The 25,517-nt window shown below is 47.1% G+C and overlaps 1 protein-coding gene and 1 non-coding gene across 2 annotated transcripts in view; both read right to left on the bottom strand.

Annotated features, from left to right (window-relative positions):
* The window catches only part of LOC148143931 (uncharacterized), a 138,339-nt gene that overhangs the window by 1,702 nt on the left and 111,120 nt on the right, over positions 1–25,517 (bottom strand). Inside the window, 1 exon segment of the mRNA XM_087975284.1 lies at positions 4,677–5,566. Coding sequence (XP_087831410.1) covers positions 4,677–5,566 — 890 coding nt within the window.
* On the bottom strand, positions 23,188–23,259 carry trnae-uuc (transfer RNA glutamic acid (anticodon UUC)). Its single transcript has one exon. It is a non-coding gene; the product is annotated as a tRNA-Glu (tRNA).

The raw sequence follows: 25,517 nt of genomic DNA, 5'->3' as shown, positions 1-25,517 counted from the left end.
ACCCCCACCACTTCTCCCCCAAACAGTTCCCCTCTCACCTTGAACCTGTGCCCTCTTTTAGTTGACCTTTCCACTTTGGAGGGAAAAAACACCTCTGACTATCATAGAATCCCTCCAGCGTGGAAACAGACCATTTAGCCCAACAAGTCAACACTGGCCCTCTAAAGATTAACACAGAGAGACTCGTTTTCTTACCCCCATTATCTACATTTACTCCTGACAAACTTACACATCTCTGAACATTGGGGCAATTTACACACAGACAATCCAACTTAACCTGCCTCTCCCTGGACGCTATGGGTAATTTAGCATCGCTAATCCACCCTAACCTACACAAGTTTGGATTGTAGGAGGAAGTCGGAGCACCCGGAGGAAGCCCACACAGACACGGGAGGTGGGGTGCAGGGACAATGTGCCAACTCCACACAGATAGTTGCCTGAGACTAAAATCGAATGTAGGTCTCTGGCACTGTGAGGCGTCAGTGCGAACCACTGAGCTACCCTGCCACTCCTGTCCAGCCAGTCTGTGTATCTCAGCATTTTGTCGAGGTCTCCTCTCAGGCTCTGTTTTTCCAAAGAAAACAATCCAGGTTTATGCCTCCTCTGCTCAAAACGAGAGCCCTCCAGACTAGGCAATGTCCTGGTGAACCTTGCCTGTACCCTCTACCAGAGCACCCACATCCTTCCAGTAGCACTGTGACCAGAACTGCACACAATATTCCGAATGTGGCCAGAATAAAGAGCTGTAACGTAACTCTTACACTCAAGGAAGCGTGCTGTGTGCCTTCTTGATCACCGTGCCCACCTGCATTACCACTTCCACGGATCTATATGCCCAGATCCCTCTGTATGCCAGTGCTCCTATGTGTTCTGCCATTTATCATACAATTCTTATATTTCCTTTGTCTCTATCGAGCTTCACCTTAACTGTCTTTCTCTCTTCATCTCTTTTTCCCCCCTCCTCACCCTTCCATACATCAGCATATCATAAGACCATAGGAGTAGAAAGTAGGCCATTCAGCCCATTGAGTCTGCTTTGCCATTCAATCATGGCTGATACGTTTCTCAACCCCATTCTCCCCATAACCCTTGAATCCCTTGATACTCAAGAACCTATCTATCTCAGTCTTAAATATACTCAGTAACTTGGCCTCTGCAGCCTTCTGTGGCGATGAATTCCATAGACTCACTACACTCTGGCTTAAGAAGTTTCTCTTCCCTCTGTTCTAAAGGGTCTTCCCTTGACGTGAAGGCTGAGCCCTCAGGTTCTAGTCTCTCCTCCGAATTGAAACATCTTCCCAACATCCACACCGTTCATTATTCTGTAGGTTTCAATTAGATCCCCTCTCATCCTTCTGACTACATGATGTATAAACCTAGAGTCCTCTAATGTTCTTCATATGTTAAATTTTTCATTCCTGGATCATTCTTGTGAACCTCCTCTGAACATGTTCCAGGGCCAGTACATCCTTCCTGAGATATGGGGACCAAATCTACATACACTACTCCAATTGTGGCCTGAACGGAGCCTTACAGAGCCTCAGAAGTACATCCCTGCTTTTATATTCAAGTCTAATCAAAATAAATGCCTTCATTGGATTTGCCTCCCCAACTACTGACTCAACCTGCAAGTTTACCTTCAGAGAATCCTGGAGTAGAACTCCATAGTCTCTTTGCACATCAGATTTCTGAATTTTCTCCCCATAATTCTTCTGTTCCAGAGAAGCAGCAGAGATTTCCAGGCACCTCGATTGTTTTCAGGGATACCAAAGGATCTTGGGAATTGCCAGTATCTCAGGAGGAGGCAGAGGGGAATGTGGTGTGGTCCTGTAAACTGCAGAACTTTCCAAATTCCCTGAGTCAGCAGGAATTCTTTCTGGACCAAGAAACAAATGGTCCACTGAGAAACTGCTACATCAGAAGACCTCAGAGGCAGAAATTAGGCCATTCAGCCCATTGAATGGTGGAGCAGACTCAATCATTCTTAAGTATCAAGGGTTACGGGGAGAATTGGGTTGAGAAACGTATCAGCCATGATTAAATAGTGGAGCAGACTCAATGGGCTGAATGGCCTAATTTCTGCTAGTTAACCATCCCTGGGAAGAAGGACGCAAAACAACAAGCTGTTTCCTGGGACAGATGAGCTAAGTGTTTAATAAGCTCATGACAAAAGGACAATTAAGTTTGTCTGTGGAAGGAAGGCCCTGACGTAAAGGGGTTTTTTGCAGGAAAGGCTGTACCAAACAAACCACAAAACCTCGAGGATAAGAAGGTAAGCTACAGACCGGAGATCTCCAGAAGTGTGGGGATATGGTGTGAGAATCTAAAGAAGCATCACACCACAGATTTGAAAGCGAGGAATCTCCACCAGAATTCAACCTCAGAATGATGTAGCAGCAGTACTTGGAAGAAGAATGCTGCACTGAATCCCTGGACACTTCCAGAGACAGATGCTGTTGGGGGAAACTCAGTTAAATTCTGCCATCAATTGTGTGATAGCCAAGTTGTGAGTGAGGTTGAACTTGGTTACTTGAGTTTTATTTTTGGTTGCTACATACAATAAAGTGTTAATCATTGTTTCAGCAGTTAATTGTGTGCAGTTTCTGAGTTAAGAGCCAAATTAAGGCGATTCACCCACAACCACAGTGAGAGGCTGGGATTCATGTTGACTCCATTGCATTCAGCAGTACATCACGTCAATACTCTTATAAAGCGAAGGCTGACAGCACCACCTTGCTCAAACAGAAACACCCAGAGGACCGTGTCGCCCAATAATCTGTAAAATTAGCATTAAAAGTGGTGTAACCTGCTCTAGTGATAAGAATAAATCCCCAACACTTTAAAATCAACAATCAGCAATTTATTTATCCAACTCTCACGGTGAACAAATGAACAAAACTATTAACAAACTGGATACAGGCCAGGAGCAGATGGGTGGCACTAGTTTATTTGGGGATCATGGACTGGTTAGTCTGAAGGGTCTGTTTCCAGGCAGCATGACTCCATAGCACGTAATGAATGGGGATCCATCCCAAAGATGATAAAGGTTTCAAGCACCATCTGTAGACTCCCTCCAGATAACTAAAGGCAGTGGGGGCACTGTGAGGGTCAGTAGATCAGTCAGCCAGCCAGTTCTCTCCAGGAGACTTGTCTCTCAAGAAAGGAAGTGGTTTCCTGCCCCATCAGCCAGATTATCCAGTTGGATTAGGTCCTATATTTCCAACAAAATAGGTCAACAGGGCAGTGTCTATAACAAATATGTTATTAAACTTGGAAGAGTGCTGAAGACATATACAAGGATGTTACCAGGATTCAAGGGTCTGTGTGAAAGGGAGAGGTTGGACAAGCTAAGATATTTTTATTTAGAGCATTAGAGACTGAGAGAGGCCCTTAGAGAAGTGAAGAGATCGTAGAGGGTGAATGCACTCAGACTTTTACCCTGGGGTTAGGGAAGTGAGGGCTAGAGGGCATCAGTTTAAGGTTAGAGGAAAAAGAATAAAAGGGAATGTGAGGGGCAATGTTTCTTTTTACGCAGACGGTGGTACACATATGGAATGAGATGCCAGCGGAAGTGGTTGAGGTGGGTCGATTAACAACATTTAAAAGGCATTTGGAGAAATACGTGGACAGGAAAGGTATGGAAGGAAATGGACCAAGTGCAGGGAAATGGGCTTAGTGTTGATGGACAGTTTGGTCGGTGTGGACCATGTTGGGCCGAAGGGCCTGTCTCCTGCTGTAGGACTCTATGATTCGCATCTCTTTATCGGTACGACAGTTTTGAGTTTCCAAATGAACATCTCACAATCAGGACGAATAAAATCCAATCTCATTTGTCAACTCTGATGCGGAGGTGCTGGTATTGAATTGGGGTGGACAAGGTCAGAAGTCACACGGCACCAGATGAAGTGATGAAGGAGCAGCACTCATGAAAGAGCAATGCTCCTAAAGCTTGTGATTTCAAATAAACTTGTTGCACTGTAACATGGTGTCATGTCACTTCTGACTTCTTCAACTCTGGGTTTGTCTCAAACTTGACGGGGTACCTAGTCCAACTCGGCATATTTTATCAATATTGCTTGGAGGAATTTTTTTTAAGATTAGATTCCCTACAGTATGGAAACAGGTCCTTTGTCCCAACAAGTCCACACTGGCCCTCTGCAGAGTAACCCAGCCAGACCCATTCCCCTATCCCTATTCCTCTACATTTACCCCAACTAATGCACCACACCTACACATCCCTGAACACTTTGGGACAATTTAGATGGGCCAATCCATCCTAACCTGCACATCTTTAGACCAGGGGAAGGAAACCAGAGCAATCAGAGGAAACCCAAACAGACGTGGCGGGAGGGAGGGCGGGGGGGGGGGGGGCATCGTGAAAGCTACACACAGACTGTCTCCCTGAGGGTGGAATTGAACCCAGGTCAGCATCGTGAGGCAGTGGTACTAACCACTGAGTCACCATGCCACCCCTGAGCCACGTAGGTGGGCTTGTGGGGGTGGGGGGGGGGAGGTAAGTCCAGCACAAAACAAAAAAAGCTCACTGTACCCACTGTCAGAATGGGCAGGAGGTTCAGCCCTGGGGGTGACCCACTGCAGTGTCACTGGTGGAATCTGATTGTTGGATGCACTGTTGCCCCCGCTGGTGCCTCCGCAAGTTGCAGGACGATGTGAACCTCCGCCCGCAGTCAGGGCAGGCAAACGGCCTCTCCCCGGTGTGGACCCATTGGTGGGCCAGCAGTTTGGAGGAGTGGGTGAACCCCTTCCTGCACTCGGGGCAGCTGAATGGCCTTTCTCTGGTGTGGACCCGCTGATGGGCCAGCAGGTTGGAGGACTTACTGAAGGCCTTCCCACACTCTGGGCAGCTGAAGGGCCTCTCCTCCGTGTGGATTCGCTGGTGACTCAGCAGGTCGGAGGAATTGCTGAAGGCCTTCCCGCACTCTGGGCAGCTGAAGGGCCTCTCCCCCGTGTGGACCCGGCGGTGCTTCAGCAGGTTGGAGTCGTCGCTGAAGGCCTTCCCGCATTCGGGGCAGCTGAACGGCCTCTCCCCCGTGTGGACTCGCTGGTGCTTCAGCAGGTTGGAGGAATTGCTGAAGGCCTTCTCACACTCTGGGCAGCTGAAGGGCCTCTCCCCCATGTGGACCCGCTGATGAGCCAGCAGGTCGGAGGATTTAGTGAAGGCCTTCCCACACTCTGGGCAGCTGAAGGGTATCTCCCCCGTGTGGAGTTGCTGGTGTCTCAGCAGGTTGGAGGAATTGGTGAAGGCCTTCCCGCACTCTGGGCAGCTGAAGGGCCTCTCCCCCCAGTGGACCCACTGATGGGCCAGCAGGTTGGAGGAATTGCTGAAGGCCTTCCCGCACTCTGGGCAGCTGAAGGGCCTCTCCCCTGTGTGGACCCGCCGGTGCCTCAGCAGTTTGGAGTCGTCGCTGAAGGCCTTCCCGCATTCGGGGCAGCTGAATGGCCTCTCCCCCGTGTGGACTCGCCAGTGCTTCAGCAGGTTGGAGGAATTGCTGAAGGCTTTCCCGCATTCGTGGCAACTGAAGAGCCTCTCACCAGTGTGTATATGCTGGTGGGCCAGCAAGACACAGGAGCTAGTAAAGCCCTTCTCCCGCTCGGGGCAGGAGAACGGCCTCTTCCCAGTGTGATTGCACTGATGAGCCGCCAGGACAGATGGGACACGGAAGCTCTTCCCGCAGTCACCACAATTCCATGGTTTCTCAACAGGGCGAAGCTTCAGCTGCACACACACGTGTACAACCCTGCCATGAATTCTTCTTTCCAGGCAGTAGAGTTGTTTCAGGCTCCACACTCAGTGCGCTGCAACAGTAGGGTCTTTCAACCAGTGCCCCCGTACTCAAACAGGAACCAAAAAGAAAGCTTTGCTCCTTCTCACAGAATCATAGTTGAAAATTGTTGCGGTCCTGATGGATTGAGTAACTGTCAGACATTGACGTGAAAGTGAGGACTGGAGACACTGGAGAGTCAGAGTCAAAAACCGCGTCACTGGAAAAGCGCAGCATGGCAAGCAGCATCAGAGAAGCAGGAGAATCAACATTTTGGACATAAGCCCTTTATCTGTTGACTTTGAACTTCTGTCTTCAGATAGTCTGTAAGAAAAGATTACAAAAGTCATCACTGCCAGTCCGGTTAAGAATATCAAGGCATTGACACTGACAACAGAGAGAAACTGTACATATAGATGTGGCAAATGTTAGTGGCTAGCCAGAGTGATAGAGATATGGAGCACCCTTCCAGATAACCTAACCTAATCTCGGCCGATTTGCCAGCATTTTTGCCCATATTGTCTAAACCCTTCCTAATCGTATACCCATCCAGATGCCACTGTACCAGCACCCACCACTTCCTCTAACAGCTCTTTCCTTAAACATGCCACTTTCTGCATGAAAGAATTATCCCTTAGGTTCCTTTGTTAAGTTCTTTTGCTTGAGCTTCTTACACTGCAATACGCCAACTTCTGTGAACAACCAAACTTTATTAAGTACAGTACAAGCTGTGGAGAAACTCTTAACACTCTTCGCAATGCTTGAACACAACAGTACCAAAAAAAAACAAACCCCTTAAACAAAGTAAAACTGAAACAGGGGCTTACAATTGAAGTTAGAAGGGCAGAAGGAGACAGTGTTAGTAGCCTGTCTCCACATAGTCCACTGCTTAACTCACTCAAACGAGACTTCAGCTTTCAGGACTGACCACTCCCCTTTCATTGTACAGGTCACTTCTAAAACATAAAAGCTTTGGCCTCAAGTCTCATCTGTTCACATATAACCAAAAATGCCTCCCAATACCATTTTTCGTCTCTGTACTAAACGAGTCGCTTCGGAGCCCAGGTTTTTTTAACCACCCTTCTGAAAAAAAACCAAGGACACAGCATCCTTGAGAAGAAGGACCAGCTTTTAGTAAAAGGACCAGCTTTGTGACAGAGGGATATAGGCCAAACACTGGCAGGTGGGATTAGATTAGTTTGAGAACATAGCATGGAGTAGTTGGACTGAAGGGACTGTTTCTGTGCTGTTTGACTCGGTAACTGTTTTGCAATGGTCTGAAAACCATTTTCTTGCCTTCCCCCAGAAACATCCACTTCTTTGTTGTTCCAAATCAGATGAACTCAGCCTTGAATATATTCAATGATCCCATAACTGCAGGAAGACATCCCCACTTCTGGACTCAATTCCTCTTGCTAAGATAACACCTGCTTTGCTCATTGCTTGCTGCACCTATCTCACAACTGGCATTAACTGGTATGGAAGGACGCTGAGGCCCCTTTATACACATTCCTGATGAAGGGCTCGTGTCAGTAACGCTGACTCTCCTGCTCCTCGGATGCTGCCTCATCTGCTGTGCTGTTCGAGCACCACACTTTTTGACTCTGATCTCCAACATTTGCAGTCCTCACTTTCTCCACATCCCAATATGTCAACATTAAAACAATGCATCTCCTTTCTGCTTTCCCTCCCCACCCCCCACAGGGAATGCTATCACTTCACATCGTGGTACTGCATTTTCCATGAGTTTGCCAACTGAGACACAGACCTGGCCCAATTTTTCCAGAATCTGCCCCCTCCATAAATTGAGATTGAAGGCGAGAGAGAGAAACACAATCGGGTTGTCTCTGATTAGTAGGAGGACCACGCTCCTTCCGGTCCTCCAGGGCTTCCTATTGGCCCAACAAAAGAAGATCACGCGCAGATTCCGCGGACAACCAGGAGTACGCGCAGGTTTTGCTGACACTGGCGAACATGCGCAGTGTGTGTTGTCACCGTGGAGCATGCGCAAGATGCTCTGTGAAATTGCTGGTGTTACTGACAGATTTTGTGCCCAAATGACAATCGGAGACAAGAAAGCCTGGAGCGACATTTTATATTTATCCTGCGGCTCGACATTTTATTCCTTTTGCATTTTATTTGACTACTCATCTTTTCCTCAGGGTAGGGGACTCCCAAACTGGAGGGTATAGGTTGAGGGTGAGAGGGGAAAGACTTAAAAGGGACCTAAGTAGTAGAAAAAGAGTGTGAAAGTTAATTCCCCTCAAGTGCCCTCTCCAAACCTGCACATCTTTGGATTGTGGGAAGAAACCGGAGCACCAAAGGAATCCCACGCAGACATGGGGAGAAGGTGCAAACTCCACTCAGACAGTTGGCCGAGACTGGGATCAAACCCGGGTGCCTAGCGCTATAAGGCAGCAGTGATAACCACTGAGCCTGTTCAGAAAAAGCAGCAATTGATTTATATGAGGGTGAGAAGGGAAAGGATTAAAAGGGACCTAAAGGGCAACTATTTTAAGCAGCGGGTGGTGCGTGGATTGAATGAGCTCCCAGAGGAAGTGGTGGAGGCTGGTACAATTACAATATTCAAAAGGCATCTGGATGGGTATATGAACAGGAAGGTTTGGAGGGATATGGGCCAAGAGCTGGCAAATGGGCCTAGATTAATTTAGGATATCCGATTGGCACGGAACAAACAAATTGTTTCCATGCTCCACTACTCTATTTCTACATAGTCAGAACTGTTATGACACGGACTGCACCCCCCACTAATTTAAACCCAAAAAAGATTTACCCCAGGTGGTAATGTGAAAATTCAAGAGGTAAGGAACTGTTTCTAAAAGTCACTATTTAAAGTTTTATTTAATGATCTAGGACACTAACTTGCAAGTGTTTAAATCTGCTGGGATTTTTCGTACCGCCAAACCTATTCAAATCTGTCTAAACCAGTTCAAATCTTGGACGAAAGCCCCCAAATTTTACAACACTGGGTGCAACCTCCCCTACCTAATTTAAACCAGCAACATAGAGAAGGTTTAACCCATGCGGTAATCTGTGAAAATTCAAGAACAAAGAAACTATTCCCGAAGGTCAGTATTTAAAGTTAAAATTAACAACTTTATTTATTAAAGTCTAACGGAGAATAATTAATTAACAACTATTTACATCCTGTCTCTAACCTATCTTCTACCTTCCCCTGTACGATTCCAGCCCAATAAAAACCCTTGATTAAGATTTACCGAAAGACTCAAACTTCAAAGCCAGCCAGCTGTTAAATCTTCTCTTTGTATCTTCCTCTGTATATTTGCTCTCCAGGTCGGTGTCGATGTTTTTTCTCTGTGCAGACTCCTTATCTGGACAGGTGCCTCTGAGTTCTCACTAGCAGCCTACATTTGTTGGTCTTTTGGCAGTTCTCCTGTAACTGTTCAACATTTCTTTTTGATTTTGTACTCCAAAGCATCAAATCATTTGAGGAGAAAGTGAGGTCTGTAGATGCTGGAGATCAGAGCTGAAAATGTATTGCTGGAAAAGCGCAGCAGGTCAGCCAGCATCCAGGGCGGCACGGTGGCACAGTGGTTAGCACTGCTGCCTCACAGCGCCTGAGACCCGGGTTCAATTCCCGCCTCAGGCGACTGACTGGAGTTTGCACGTTCTCCCCGTGTCTGCGTGGGTTTCCTCCAGGTGCTCCGGTTTCCTCCCACAGTCCAAAGATGTGCAGGGTCAGGTGAATTGGCCATACTAAATTGCCCGTAGTGTTAGGTAAGGGGTAAATGTAGGGGTATGGGTGGGTTTCGCTTCGGCGGGTCGGTATGGACTTGTTTCCACACTCTAATCTAATCTAATCTAATCAGGGGACAGGACAATCGACGTTTCGAGCAAAGTTTGTCCAGCAGGCTAAGATAAAAGGTAGGGAGGAGGGACTTGGGGGAGGTGGAAAGAGGTCAAGGTGAGGGTGATAGGTCAGACTGGGGTGGGGGCGTAGAGGTCAGGAAGAAGATTGCAGGTTAGGAAGGCGGTGCTGAGTTCGATGGATTTGACTGAGATAAGGTGGGGGGAGGGGAAATGAGGAAACTGGTGAAATCCGAGTTCATCCCTTGTGGTAGGAGGGTTCCTAGGCGGAAGATGAGGCGCTCTTCCTCCAACCGTCGTGTTGTTGTGGTCTGGCGATGGAGGAGTCCAAAGACCTGCATATCCTTGGTGGAGTGGGAGGGGGAGTTGAAGTGTTGAGCCACACTTGGGTTGGGTTGGTTGGTCCGGGTGTCCCAGAGATGTTCTCTGAAATGCTCCGCAAGTGGGCGGCCTGTCTCCCCAATATAGAGGAGGCCACATCGGGTGCAGAGGATGCAATAGATGATGTGTGGGAGGTGCAGGTGAATCTGTGGCGGATATGCAAGTTTCCTTTGGGGCTTTACCCCTCACCTCCCTCCAAGGCCCCAGATCAGCTGGTAGTTGCCTGTCGTGTTCCTGGTCAGTTGTTTATAGAAGTCCATTCTATTCCGAATTACTCAAAAACTGCATAAATCCATGTAAGATTCTGTAGCTCCCACTTCAGAAATAGAATCAGTCTGAGCTAACATTGGGATACAGACAGACTTTAATGTCTCACCTTCAATGCATTATCTGAGCTGAGATGACACCTTTGTTAAAAGCTATCTTGAGAATGTAAGTTTAAAAAAAGTTCTGGGATTTACAAATGAAGTAACCGAAACTAACATGGTCATCCTAAAAGATGCAAGCTCACCTGCACACTTTAGCACACCGGATCCACCCTAAAGTGCAGATCTTTGGACTGTAGGAGGAAGCCAGAACACCCAGAGGTAACCAACACAGACACAAGGGGGAGAACATGCCAAACTTCACACAGACAGTCACCCAAGGGTGGAATCAAACCCAGGCTCCTGGCGTTATTAAGCAGCATTGCTAACCACTGAGCCACCATCCCACCCAGTGCTTTGAGGTTCTGCTTTGTCTTTGCAGCTTTTACCTTCTCATGCGCCCTCAGCAGAGGCTGTGTCCTGCTGACATCGTTGGACCACACCCATTCCACCTCCCTTTCCCACTTCTCCAGCCCTGAACGCATCGGTTCCTGAATCCTGGTACCAGATTCCGATACCATCTGTGCTTCTGCTGCCAACTGCAGAGAACGGAGGCAATCCCCGTCACTATTCTGTCCCTTATCTCCCCCTCCCTAACGTTGTTCTTACTCCCACCACCCCACAGTTAGCTCCTCCCCCCTGCAGCCCTCTCCCAGATCCCCTTTGCCTGCCTGACCTGGGCTCACACCCTCCTGACCCTGTCCACTGACCCCATCAGAAGAATATGTATGGAGGGAAAGACCATCTCCCAGAATAAAAAACATCTGATTAACTTTCCGCCTTGCCCTCCCAGCATGTCAGCAAACTGGCTTCCAGCTCCACCTCTCTGAGCCGAAGGTCCTCCAAGTTGTGGTTGCCCTGGATCACATCATCCAGAGCCTTCCACCTTTTGCAAATCGAAAGACAAGTCTCATCCTGCCCTCTCCCGTGTCTATTGTGTAACTGCTTAATCATTTTTAGTGGCCGGGCGAGTTTGGAACCCATGAGGACGGCCTTCACCAGGACATTGGGTTTATGTTACATTACAGGTGACCCCACTGCACTGTACACATTCTGTCTCTCTGTCTCTCACACACAGCCATACATTCTCACATACTCACGCAGCCACTCTCTCAGATATACGCGCTCTTTCAGATGCACAACACATGTACCCACCCAAACCCTCACCCACACACACATCCTCTCACAGACTTATACTCCTGCACACTCTCACTTTACCAAGCATGCACACACGCAAACACACACTCTCTCAGCCAGACTCACGGGGATGCACACACTCACTCACTCTCATGCATGCACACATAGATCAGACCATGGGATGAATTTGCATTTGCAGAATTATGTTTGTAGATTCATTCTATTTTGCTCAAAAAGTGCACAATCTGCAGACAGTCAATCCATGTAATATTTTATAAATTCCTACTTTGGAAACAGAACCAGTATGAGTCAAGACAGACTCGAACCTCACATCTTTCATGCATTGTCTGAGCTGAGATGGCACCTCTTTGTAAAACCTGAAGTTATCTCGAGACTGTGACTTAAAAGAAGTTTTGGGATTTACATACTAATGAACTGAAACCTGCAACCCATTCTAAAGATGAAACACTTAAAAGCAGTCGAGGTTTGTTCAATATATCATTTTGCTACAAATTCTGTGTCTTATGATCCTGCTGTACAGTTACCTGATGAAGGAGCAACACTCCGAAAGCTAGTGCTTCCAAATAAACCTGTTGGACTGTAACTGGAGTTTAACTTTGTTTCCAGTGAAAACAGCCCATCCCTCCCATTGCTGCCAGTAAACTTTACAATGCTGAGGAAACAATGAACCATCAGTCCTGAAAAATGTACAATTCTAATAATACGAGCTACACATTGACTGCTCCTTCTGATATAAGACATTGGAAACCTCGCGCCGGAGATTGAAAGAAATTAGCAGCTTTAAAAGAAAAACCTGTTGGATCTCATAGCCTTCAATGTTTGAGTCCGACGGTAAGTTCAGGTAACTTTTGTTGGGACCCAACTTTGTTGCAACTTCAGATCGTCCCAGCAAAAAAGTGCACAAAAAGTAGCTTTTTATTGAAACTCACACATACACACACACACACACACATACACACACACACACACACACACACACTCCCCTGCATCCCACTTTCTTCTCTATTGGTCAGCTGAGTTTTCCCTTTGTAATTCGATCCTTGGTGCAGCCTGAGCCTGGAGGAAGTATTGCTTCACTCAGCAATTGCAACCCATAGCCTGTATGCAAGTAAGATTCCCCCTGCGCATTTGCAGATGGGCTGTCAAGAATCAACCACACTGCTGTGGTCTGGAGTCACATATAGGCCAGACCAGGGAAAGGATGCAGCTGGGCCGACTGATTGAATCCTTTCCCACAACGGCAGTTTCCTCCCCTAAAGCATGAGTGAATCAGATTGGGGTATTTGTTCCCAGAAAATGGTTTCATAATGAGATTCTGAACTCCAGTTTTCTGACTGAACTCCAAATCCGCCATCTGCTATGGTGAGATTCAAACCCGGGAGTCCCCAGAACTGGGTTATTAATGCAGACGATAATGGCACTCGCCCGAAGCTCCTTCAATCCCCCTGCGATGGGAGGTGAACTCACTGATGTCTCTGCAGGTGGGCGGAGCAGGTGAAGCCCTTCCCACACAGAGAGCAAGTGAACGGCCTCTTTGATCCTCCAAGCTGAGTAAATGGTGTGAAGTCCTGTACTTTTCACAGTCACCGCACTGAATCTCCCTCATTCGGGTGTATCAGGATTCTTCCTGCCACACCAGTGTCCAAGCAGACAAAAGCAAACATTTCTTCTCGACTGGAATGGCTGCTGATATTCAAGTCCCAATGAATCAAGTGACTCTGTCAGAAGCTGATGTATCTTTTGGTTTCAGATTTCTTTCCCCATGTCTTCCTGCAAAAGAAACCATGAAATAAGTCATGGTCAGTACAGTCAAATGAACATAACTTCGGTGACAATTCCTTAGATTGCCAGATACCTGCTGATCATATATTATCCATGACACAGAAACCTGAAAACCCTCATTCAGCCAGATAGCATTAAGTATATAAAGAGGAAAACTTCATTTAGGTGACAATGACCTGGAACAACCTTCCTACAAAGGTGCTGGACATGGAGCTGAATGAAGGATATGAAAATGAAATGTCAAGGCTGCTTCAGGAAAGAAAACCAGTAAAGTTGCTGAAAGATTTCCTGCTGATCAGCTAAATAAAAATGAATACAATAAATACAGGATGTAATTCCATTACTATATTAGAAGGTGAAAAATCATAGCCATGCAGCTTGTACAACAGCGAATATCAGATATACACCATATGAAGCAATCATAAAATCCCTGCAGTGCAGAAAGAGGCCATTTGGCCCATCAAGCCTACTCCGCCATTCTTTAAGATCATAGCTGATCTATCCATCATCTCAGCTCCTCTTACCAGCATTATCCTGACTACCTTAAATTCACCTACAATCCAAAATCCCATCGAACTGTGTCTTGAATATGCCTGCTTCTATTGCTTCCTTGGGCAAAGAATTCCATAGATTCACCACTCTCCAGGAAATGAAGTCCTTCCTCCTCTGCCTTAAACCTACCCCTAATCTTGTTACCTAGTCTAACCCACCAGCAGAAACGACGAGGTCGAGTGCGTCTGGGTGTCAAGCTGTTCGATGGGTCAGTGTGGACTTGATGGGTTGAATGGCCTCCTTCCACACTGTAGGGCTTCTATGATTTACCGCAGTTCTGTTTGCGCAGAACCACAACTCCCAGAACCTCCCAACTTCTGCAAATTGAAAGACAAGTCCCACCCTGCCCTCTCATATGTGTGTTATCTGACTGCTTCATCGCTTCCAGTGAATACAGCCCACACCTCCCACTGCTGCCGATAACCTTTACAATGCTGATGCAACAAGCAATACCTGCAGTACTGAAAACCATAAGGCTTCCGATGATACCAGTTACTGATTCACCGCTCCTTCTGATGTACAGCATTGGAAGTACATTGTTGGGGGCTGAAAGAAATGAGCAGTTTAAAACAAAAACCCACCGAAACCCTTCACTAGGCTTCCCACTCAGGACACTTTACTTAAAACACTTCAATCCCACCTTGCAACAAATTCCCACATTCCAGCAAAATCCTGGATGTCCTCACTTACTCAGTTGCTGTCTCTCAAATGAAAGATTTCATTGTTGCTTCTGCTCCCAGTAAGGACAAAATATCTTTGAAAGCTGCTCTGAAAGTCCAGTCTTCACAATGACACTTCTGCTTTCCTTCAGTCCAAATTGTCTGTGCTGACCAGATATTCCAAATTAACATAGTCTCATTTGTCAGCACTTAGCCTATATCCCTCTCAATTCACCCTGTTACCAGATGCCATTTAAAATGCTGTAATTATACCAGCCTCCACCACTTCCTCTGGCAGCTCATTCCATGCTTGCATCACTCTCTGTGTGAGAAAGTTGTCCATAAGGTTCCATTTAAATCTTTCCCCTCTCACCTCAAATCTATGCCCTCTAGTTTTGGACTTCCCTACTATGTGGAAATGTTTTTGGCTATTCACCCTATCCATGTTCCATATGAACTTCTATAAAGTCACCCCTCAGCCTTCAATACTCCAGGGAAAACAGCCCCGGCCAATTCAGCCTCTCCCTATAGATCAAACCTCCAACCTTGTAAATCTTTGCCAAACCCTTTTAAAGGTTCACAACATTTTTCCTGTAGCAGGGTAACAAGAACTGAATGCAGTATTCCAAAAGTGGCTGAATCAATGTCCAGTACAGGGGCAACATGGCCTCCCAACATCTGTACTGAAATGCACTGACCTATAAAGGGAAGCATACCAAACACCTCCTTCGCTATCCTGTCTACCTGTGACTCCACTTTCAAGAAACTATGAACCGGCACTCCAAGGTATCTTTGGTCAACAACACTCCCCATTAACTTCGCAGACCCTTCCCTGATCTGCCTTTCCAAAATCAAAATTTCAAAATGGGATTGAGAAACGTATCAGTTGTGATTGAATGGTGGAGTAGATCTGATGGGCTGAATGGCCTAATTTCTGCACCTATGTCATATGGTCTCTTGCTGTCCTGGACGCAGAGGGAGAGAATTTGGAGCAGGAATAGGTCATTTGGTCGTTCCAGTCGGCACCAGCATTAAACAGTTCATAACTGGACATAAATATACCGGCATCTCGGTGTACAGGATGGGATTTTTTTCACTGCAGCATCGGAGGTTGAGAGATGACCTTAGAGAGGATTATAAAATCTTCAGGGGTATCGATGAGGTGAACAGCAGGTATTCGTTCCCTGGGATGGGTGTTTCAAGGTTAGGGAGCAAACTTTGAAGATGAGAGGAGAAATATTTTAAAAAGACACGAGGGGCACCCTTTAATTTTAAGACAGAGAATGGTTCTCATGTGGTATTAATGTCCAGAGGAGGTGGTGGATGCAGGTACAGTTACAGTGTTTGAAAGACATTTGGATAAGTACATAGAGATGTACAGCATGGAAACAGACCCTTCGGTCCAACCCGTCCATGCCGACCAGATATCCCAACCCAATCTCGTCCCACCTGCCAGCACCCTGCCTATATCCCTCCAAACCCTTCCTATTCATATACCCATCCAAATGCCTCTTAAATGTTGCAATTGTAATAGGAAAGGTTCAGAGAGTCTGGACCAAACACTGGAAGGTGGGACTAGTTTAGTTTTTAGAACACAGTCAGCATGGACTAGTTGGACTTAATGGTCTGTTTCTGTGCTGTATGACTGTAACTGTTCTATACTGGTCTTAAAGCCATTTTCTTACCTTTCCCCAAAACCATCCACTTCTTTGTTCTTCAAAGTCAAACGAACTCAGCCTTGAATATATTCAATGACCCTCTAACTGCAGGAAGACATTCACACTTCTGAAATCAATTCCTCTTGCTAATATACTACTTGCCTTGCTGATTGCTTGCTGCTCCTGTCTGACAACTGGCAGTGACTGGTATAGAAGGACGCTGAGGCCCCTTTGTCCATCCACACATCATTCCTGATGAAGGGCTCATGCCCAAAACATTGACTCTCCTCCTCCTCAGTTGTTGACTGACCTGCTGTGGTTTTCCAGCGCCACACTTTTCAACTCTGATCTGCATCATCTCACTTTCGCCACATCTCAACATATCACTATCTAAACAATGCGCTTCCTCTCTGCGTTTTTTTTTTACATCAAAGGCTATACATTGTGTCACTGCATTTGCCATGTGTTTGCAAATTGAGACACAGACCTGGATCAACTTTTCCAGAGTCTGTCCCCGCCCCCCGATTCACTCTTTCCTTTTAGTTGCTGCAAGTTAACAATTGAACCCCAGAATGAAACAAAAAATGGAAAAAGTGGTGAGAAACAGACTGTTGCACTCACAAAAGTTAGAAAGAAGAAGGAAGTTACAGTCTGGGGTGAAGTTCACAGATTCGGGATTAGTGCTGCTGGAAGAGCACAGTAGTTCAGGCAGCATCCAATGAGCAGCGAAATCGACGTTTCGGGCAAAAGGCCTTCATCAGGAATAAAGGCAGAGAGCCTGAAGCGTGGAGAGATAAGCTAGAGGAGGGTGGGGGTGGGGAGAAAGTAGCATAGAGTACAATGGGTGAGTGGGGGAGGGGATGAAGGTGATAGGTCAGGGAGGAGAGGGTGGAGTGGAGAGGTGGAAAAGGAGATAGGCAGGTAGGACAACTCCGGACAAGTCATGGGTACAGTGCTGAGCTGGAAGTTTGGAACTACGGTGAGGTGGGGGTAGGGGAATTGAGGAAACATTGTGCAGATGAGAAGGCGAGGTGCAGAACAGAGCGCTGTTAGACCGAAAAGCTGCTAAAGACGACATTGAATGAATAGGAGAGAATGCGTTCTCCGCTGGTTTATGGTCCCAACACGCACCTGTTGTGCCAGGGGTTCCACCTCGGTTCCACTCTTCCTTCACTCGCAACACCCCACACCCACCTCCCATAATGCCAAGGCACTTTCCCCTGCAACCGCCGAATGTGTAACACCTGCCCATTTACCTGCTCCCCGCTGAATATCCAAGGGCTCGAACATACCTGCCAGGTGAGGCAGCACTTTTGCCACAACCTAGTCCACTGCATTCGCTGCTCACAGTGTCATTTCCCCAATGTAGCATGAAGCATAAACTGGGTGACTGCTTCGCAGAAGATCCCGGTTCTGCCCGCGGCAAAAAAGTCCCTGACCTTGCGGTTGCCTGCCACTTTAACACATCACCCTGTTCCCTGGCCAACATCTCTGTCTCAGGCTTGCAGCAGTGTTCTAGCTCCAGATGAAAGAACAACACCTCATTTTCCACTTGGAGACCTTACAGCCCTCCGGTCTTCAATATCGCGTTCCATAACTTTAGGGCCTGAACTCCCCCATGTCCTTGACACCTATCACACAAACGACTCCTTGTTATCACCTCGTCTGCTATGACACACTACGTATTGTTAGCCGCTAACAGTCTCCATTAACAGTTATTCGCCCTCCCACGCGGATCGTTATTCACTCCTACGTCCTTCCTATTGTTCTCTCTCTGAGCTGGCGGCAAACACAGCAATGTACATCGGAGACTCTGAGCCAGCTGAAACTTGCTCAGTGTGAAGTACATTCCACATTGCTGCAAGAATTGCAAGCAGCAAAGCGTTTCCAGAACATCTGCTTGTCATTCTGTCCCTGGGGCGCTGATATTTGTCTCATTCCCAGGAACTGGACTACCTCCACTGGTGGATAATTAAACCATTCATTTCTACTTGCACGTTGTTCTGCGGGGTGGGACGGGGTGTAGGGTGGGGTGCGGGTAGAGTCCATTCGCGCTTCTGCTCTGTCTCCCTCTGAAACCCTTGGGGTGAGAGGTGTCAGTTACATTAATGCGGGGAACATGAACAACTTTGATTGTGAACTTTCTCCAAGGGTCTGTTATCGGAGAGATAGAAAGATGCTGTGCTGGCAGGACAGAAAGAAATGGACACCGAGAACTCTTCGCCCAGGTAAATTCACATTGTTGTGCAGCCTTCTTGGTGTTCAGAAATCGTATTCATGCAGCAATCTTACGGAAAGTCTATTGCAAAGTGGGCATCGCTTTCTTTGCTGCGACCGCGCTGCAGTTAACATCTGAGCCCCAAGTGTCCCAGATGAAGAGAATCCGAGTGAAACCTTCACTCACTGAGAGTCATCCCCACGGCCCTGAGCTGAGGGACTGCAGGCAGTCCAACACGGAAGGGACGGTTAAAAATGAACCAGTTTTGCTCCCTCAGCCTCTCTGTCCCAGAGACAGGCAGTGGGACGGCATAAACACGTAGCATCATTCTCGCGCAGACAGAAGCCGTTCAGCCCATCGAGTCCACGGCGACTGTCTGTCACTTGTCTCTCTCTCTCTCTCTCTGAGGTTATTCACAATCGGTGGTATCCGTCCTAATAGTAGGGGACTATGTCTGAGTCATGATGCGGTTTCTGACATGCTTGCGATTCTCGTCTGAACCAGGGTGGCGAATTACTGCAAGGAATGGACGAAACCGCAAGGCATGTGTTTCAACTTTACCAGCTGATTGGCATCGCAGAGAACTGGGTTTGCGATTCAGTTCAGAGGAAACAGACGAAGGACAGAAAACCACTGAGACCTCTAAAATCATGCCACTTGAATTGAGTGGATTTGGTGAGTGCATCGATATGCTACATTTGGACACTTGGAAAGTAGACGCAAATGCAGCTTGCAGAAGAGAGCACCGATCCAAATGAAAGCAGCTCGAGGTGACATTAAACAATGGCAGAGGATGGTTTCGATCCAACGACCTCTGGGTTAAGGGCCCAGCACGCTCCCGCTGCGCCACTCTGCTGCCGCACACGGTGTCCCTTCCACAGAACACTTCAGGTTTTCGTCTGGCACGCGGCAGGCACGTTCGAGCCTGATGTCAAAGACCTCCACTGCTGCCGTGTAATATACTGTTTCGCAGACGTATGGAGGCTGTGTAAATATAAACTTATTTCTAAATTCCCACATTCTGTTGGTCGAACTGTGATTTCACACTGAATCACAACATGTGTCACAGCGCAGACGGAGGCCATGCGGCCCACCTTCGCTCTGCTGGTTCTACACTTAAGTAAACGTGTGTCTCTATTCGTTTCAATCTCTCGCCTTCTCAGCGTAAATCTGCACATCTGAACGTGACCACCGAATTCCCTTTTGTGCCCATTAAATCTTACTCTTTGTCAATGACAGACAGGGACTTACTGACCCTAACCACTCCCTGTACGAAAACGTTCTTCCTAATGTCACTTTTACTTCTTTTCATTGTGACTTTAAAATTCTGCCGAATTTTTGAGGTAGAGGTAAACAGCCAAAGATAATCACCGTCACTGCTTCCCTTCCATCGACTCAACTTTGTGAAACAGTATCTTTCACTGGCAAATAAAACACCGTTGTCCTCAGGTGCCTGCTTCAGTTTGACCACGACTTCACGCCTCTCACTTTTCGAGTCTCATTTCCAAACACTTGGCTCATCGCCTCAAAAGCAGCTCTGCGGGTATCTCTTGTTCCACCCTGACAGGCAGTGGGTTGCAGATTCCCGACCAGTCCCAATGTGATTGAAATATTTCAACCCCTCCACTGGTTTGCATCTTTAAAAAAGCCGTGGAACAATCTCCCTTTCCTTTTGACGACAGTTCTCAACTGTAGTCGGCAGGGTTCACACCTGCGTGGGGAAACCGCAATGGATTTCATGTCCATCGCATTCACCTCTCGGCCCATCAATACAGAACCACACTGACAGCTTCATTTCCCAGATCTCTCTGCCTGTGGAGCTGAGAAAGAGTGAATCATTGCAGAGTTTGTTTGAATCCAATCATTTCACAGGTTTCGAAAGGGTTAAATATCTGCACATGGCGAGTCTGAAAGATGAAATGGACGTTCACTTAAAAAGAAATACAGAAATTGCAGGAGCAACTTAGCAGGTCAGGCAGCATCTGTAGAAAGAGAATCAGAGACAACATTTCAGAACTTTTTTTTTCCTCATCCAGGTGCAGCCAAACCCACTGAGTTGCTCCAGTAGTTTCGCTTTCTGTCTCGGACTGTTAGCATCCGCAGTCATTTCCTTTAGAAATTCAATCAATTCAGAAACCCCTTTGTGCTTCCTCAGTGGAAAAGATTTCCGTTTGGGAAACATTTTCCTGACACCATTAAAAACGCGCAACTTTGCAGCCAAGAAAGCAGCAGGAGCGTGAACAACAAACACGCCGGCCCTGCGTAGTCTCGAACCATGAACCATCCGTTACGAGCCGAATGCGCTGACCAATTGCGCAACAGAGACAGGCCCGAGCATCACGAGCACAGTCTCGTTGAGGAAGCTACTATTCAATTCATAATTCAACCTGCCCCGCCCAGAATTACCATTGTCTTCTATCAGTTCAAACACAGCGAATTCTGCAGAAAGCCAACGGGTCGAGCTGAATCTGTGGAAAGGTAAACAGAGCCGACGTTTTGAGTGTGTTACGGTTTTTGTTCAGAACTCAGTGTTTTGCCTCTTCCCGAAGTTGGTCCAGGTCTGTGTCTCAATTGGCAAACACATGGCAAGTGCAGTGCCGCAATGTGAAGTTATCGCCTTGGCTGTTTAAAAAAAAGCAGTGCATTGTTTAAATGGTGATATATTGGAATGTGGAGAAAGTGAGGACTAGAGGTGAAAGTCGAAAAATGTGGCACTGGAAAAGCAGAACAGGTCAGGTAGCATCTGAGGAGCAGGACAGTGAACGTTTCGGGCACAGGCCCTTCATCAGGAATGATGTATGGATGTACAAAGGGGTCTCAGAGTCCCTCCACACCAGTCAATGCCAGTTGTCGGGCAGATGCAGCAGGCAATGAGCGAGGAAAGTGGTATCTTACGAAGAGGAATTCAGTTCAGAAGTGGGGTCATTAAACATATTCAAGGCTAAATTCATCTGAGTTTTGAACAACAAAGAAGTGGATTGTTATGGGGGGAGGTAAGAAAATGGTTTTAAGACCAGTACAGGTCAGTCACAGAGTCAGACAGCACTGAACAGACCCTTCATCCAACTCGTCCATGCTGAGTATGTTCTCAAACTAAACTCGTCCCACCTACCAGTGTTTGGCCCATAAACCTTCGAACCTTTCATATTCATGTACTTATCCAAATGTCTTTTAATCGTTGTAACTGTACGTGTATAAAATCATGAGGGGTATGGATAGGATAAATAGACAAACTCTTTTCCCAGGGGTGGGGGAGTCCAGAACGAGAGGGCATGGGTTTAGCATTAGAGGGGAAAGATACAAAAGAGATCTAAGGGGCAACGTTTTCACGCAGAGGATTGTACGTTTATTGAATGAATTGCCAGAGGAAGTGGTGAAGTCTAGTACGATTGCAAAATTTAAAAGGCATTTGGTTAGGTGTATGAATAGGAAGGGTTTGGAGGGATATGGGGCCGTGTGCTGTCAGGTGGGACGAGATTGGGTTGGGATAGTTGGTCAGCATCGACAAGTTGGACCAAACAGTCTGTTTCTGTGCTGTACATCTCTGTGACTCTATGACTTCTTCTGGACATTCATTCTGCACTCAGACCACTCTCTTAAAAACGATTCTTGTTCTGTCTTGATAAAATCTTTCTCTACTCACCTCAAAATATTTGCTCCCTGATCCTGAAACCCCCAGCTGAGGGAAAGGACACCTGCTGTTCACCTCATCCGTATCCCTCATGATTTTATAATCCTCTATATGCAGTGCGTTGTGGCTCATTGAAATAATGTCCTGATGCAGCTTCGTTTGTGGGTGTTGGGATGATTGCTTCTGTGGTTAAGCACTTGGTTTGCGTGTGTTGTTTTTCTGTAGACGCTAGTGTGAAGTTCCCTATTGACTGTTCGCTCTACTGTGACATCTAAGAATGGCACTTTGTTGTTGTTCTCCTCCTCTTCAAACCAGGAGCCCCCCTCAGGCCATAGTCTCACTACTTGGAACACCAATATGCAGACTAGTCAAAGGCCTCCACTGAAGACTAAAACACCAAGTCGAAGATTCACGCCACTCCATTTTCTCCATCCAAGAATTCCTGAACACCAAAGACACTAAGTTAGAAGAGGATGGAATAATGATGTCCTTTGACGTAACAGCCCTGTTCACATCCATTAACATCAACGTGGCCAAAGAAAACTGGAGACACTACTCGAAGAACCAAAGACACAAACACAGCACCAACTTCATCAGCAAAGATAGCACTATCCAGCTCGTGGAACTGTGCCTTAACCACCCACTTCATATTCAGGAACAAGCCTCAAACAAATCAACGAAACACCCATGAAACCACCAGTATCAGGATTCCTAGCAGAAGCAATAATGCAGAGTCTCAAACCAACAGCTCTTCCAACGATCCAAACCAAACTTTGTGTCCGCCACAGTGATGACACTTTTGTCATCAAAAATGAAGTAAATTAGAGGAAACCTACAACACCATCAACAATATCCTTACTGGCATCAAATTCACAAAAGAGGAGAACAACAACAAAGTGCCATTTCTAGATGTCACAGTCGAGCGAACAGTCAATGGTAAATTCAAAACAGCGTCGACAGGAAAACAACACACAGGAACCAAGTACTTAGCTACAGAAGCAATGATCCCTACACACACAAACAAGCCTGAATCAGGACACTATTTCAAAGAGGCAACACACACTGCAGTAGCCAGTAACGACGAAGACCAAAAAGGAACTGTACAGCGCATTGAAGGAGAATGGGTAGGCAAAAGATCCACTGAGAAATACTTCCCTGACCGGGAATCGAACCCGGGCCGCAGCGGTGAAAGCGCCGAATCCTAACCACTAGACCACCAGGGAGACAGCAGCGCTGCCTCACAGCTCTAATGTAAATTGCTTCTCTGCCCGGAAATCGAACCTGGGCCACGATCGTGAGAAGGCTTCCACCAATGTCAATGCCATTGCTCCCGATGCGGTCTCCTCTACATTGGGGAGACTGGAGACTCCTCGCAGAGTCAAGTCACAGCGCTTGAGGGAACATCTCCACGACACCCGCAGCAATCAACCCCACCACCCTCTGGCCCAACATTTCAACCCCCCTCCCACTCTGCCGAGAACATGCAGGTCCTGGGCCTCCTCCATCGCCGCTCACTCCCCACCCGATGCCTGAAGGAAGAACGCCCCACCTTTCGCCTCGGATAAATTCAACCCCAGGACATCAATGTGGACTTCACCAGTTTCCTCATTTCCCCTCCCCCCACCTTACCTCAGTTCCAACCTTCCAGCTCAGCGCTGTCCTCATGACCTGTCCTACCTGCCAATCTCCCTTCTCAACTGTTCGCTCCACCCTCCTCTCTGACCTGTCACCTCCATCCCCACCCCCATTCACCTATTGTACTCTTTGCTACCTTCGGCCCAGCACCCCCCAATTTATAGCGCCATCCCTGGAAGCGTCCTGCCTCTATTCCTGATGAAGGGCTTAAGCCCGAAATGTCGATTTTCCTGCTCCTCGGAAGCTGTCTGACCTGCTGTGCCTTTCCAGTACCACTCTGATCTAAACTCTGGTTTCCAGCATCTGCAGTCCCCACTTTTGCCTACCCAATAAACCCAGTGTGACGATTTCACATCAACAAACTGACACTAGCAGACACAACGTCTGCAGAAACCCTAGCCACATTACTTTACATTAAAGACATCTGTGAAATGATTTCCAGATAACTCAACCCTCTCAGCATTAAACAACGGCTAGTGAACCTTAAATACCCTATACAAACAACCCGCAAACGAATGTTATTTACAAAATACCATACAAGGAAATACATGAACTCTGCCGCACAGTTCTCTGTGGCAAGAAATGCTGGGATGAGATAAGGAAGATTTTTTCAGCCAAAACGAATCGGCACTAACTGGACAGCCATTTAAAATCAACGCTGTCAGGCCAGGATGGAAGACCCGAAGGGATAATCAGTTTTCTTATTTCCTGAAGATTTACAAAGCTGAGACTGGGTTTTGGCGTTTCTTCCCTTTCCACTCCCAGGAGCCGCAGTGGTTGGGGCGGTGAGTTGGGGAAAGTGAAATGTGCCCGTGAGCAGCGTGTGGGGCTCTTTCAGCTTCCCCTCCTCTGACAGCGCTGTGACGTGACTCTGATGTTCTCAGGGACACTTACTGACGCGAGACAGTGAAAAGAGTCTCGTTCCTGCAGATCAGGAATTCAAACCGTATGCCGGCTTCAGGACAATGAGAAAGATTAATTGGGGTGTGTGAAGAAGCTGTGAGCTGCATTTCAAACATGTAGGTGGAGTCACATGCGTCATCCATTGCGCCCCTGGCACTGTGCGGACCTGACGCCGCCATGCTGCAGAGTTCTGACGTTATACGGACATGCACAGCAATGGGAACATTCACAAGGTGAACAGCCAAAGATAATCACCATCACTGCTTCCCTTCCATCGACCCAACTTTGTGAAGCAGTATCTTTCACTGGCAAATAAAACACCTTTGTCCTCAGGTGCCTGCCTCATTTCGACCACGACTTCACGCCCCTCACTGTTCTAGTCTCATTTCCAAACACTTGGCTCATATCCTCAAAAGCAGCTCTGGGGATATCTGCTTGTTCCACCCTGACAGGCAGTGGGTTGCAGATTCCCGATCAGTCCCAATGTGATTGAAATATTTAAACCCCTCCACTGATTTGCATCTTTAAAAATCCGTGAAACAATCTCCCTTTCTTTCTGACGACAGTTCTCAACTGTAATCGGCAGGGTTCACATCTGCGTGGGGAACCCACAATGGATTTCATGTCCATCGCATTCACCACTCTGCCCACCAATACAGAACCACACTGACAGCTTCATTTCGCAGGTCTCTCTGCCCGTGGAGCTGAGAAAGAGTAAATCATTGCAGAGTTTGTTTGAATCCAATCACTTCACAGTTTTCGAAAGGGTTAAATATCTGCAAATGGCGATTCTGGGTGCTTCATCCCGAAAGATGAAATGGACGTTCAGTTAAAAGCATAACCAGAAATTGCAGGAGCAACTCAGCAGGTCAGGCAGCATCTGTAGAAAGAGAATCAGAGACATTTCAGAACTTTTTTTACCTCATCCAGGAACATCCAAAAC

The sequence above is a fragment of the Chiloscyllium plagiosum genome, unplaced genomic scaffold (assembly GCF_037043375.1).
Source record: "Chiloscyllium plagiosum isolate Xiang-an unplaced genomic scaffold, Cpla_swu_hap1 HiC_scaffold_27, whole genome shotgun sequence".
Taxonomy (NCBI): domain Eukaryota; kingdom Metazoa; phylum Chordata; class Chondrichthyes; order Orectolobiformes; family Hemiscylliidae; genus Chiloscyllium; species Chiloscyllium plagiosum.
The sequence above is the reverse complement of the archived record's forward strand: the minus strand, read 5'-3'. Positions and strand labels throughout refer to the sequence as shown.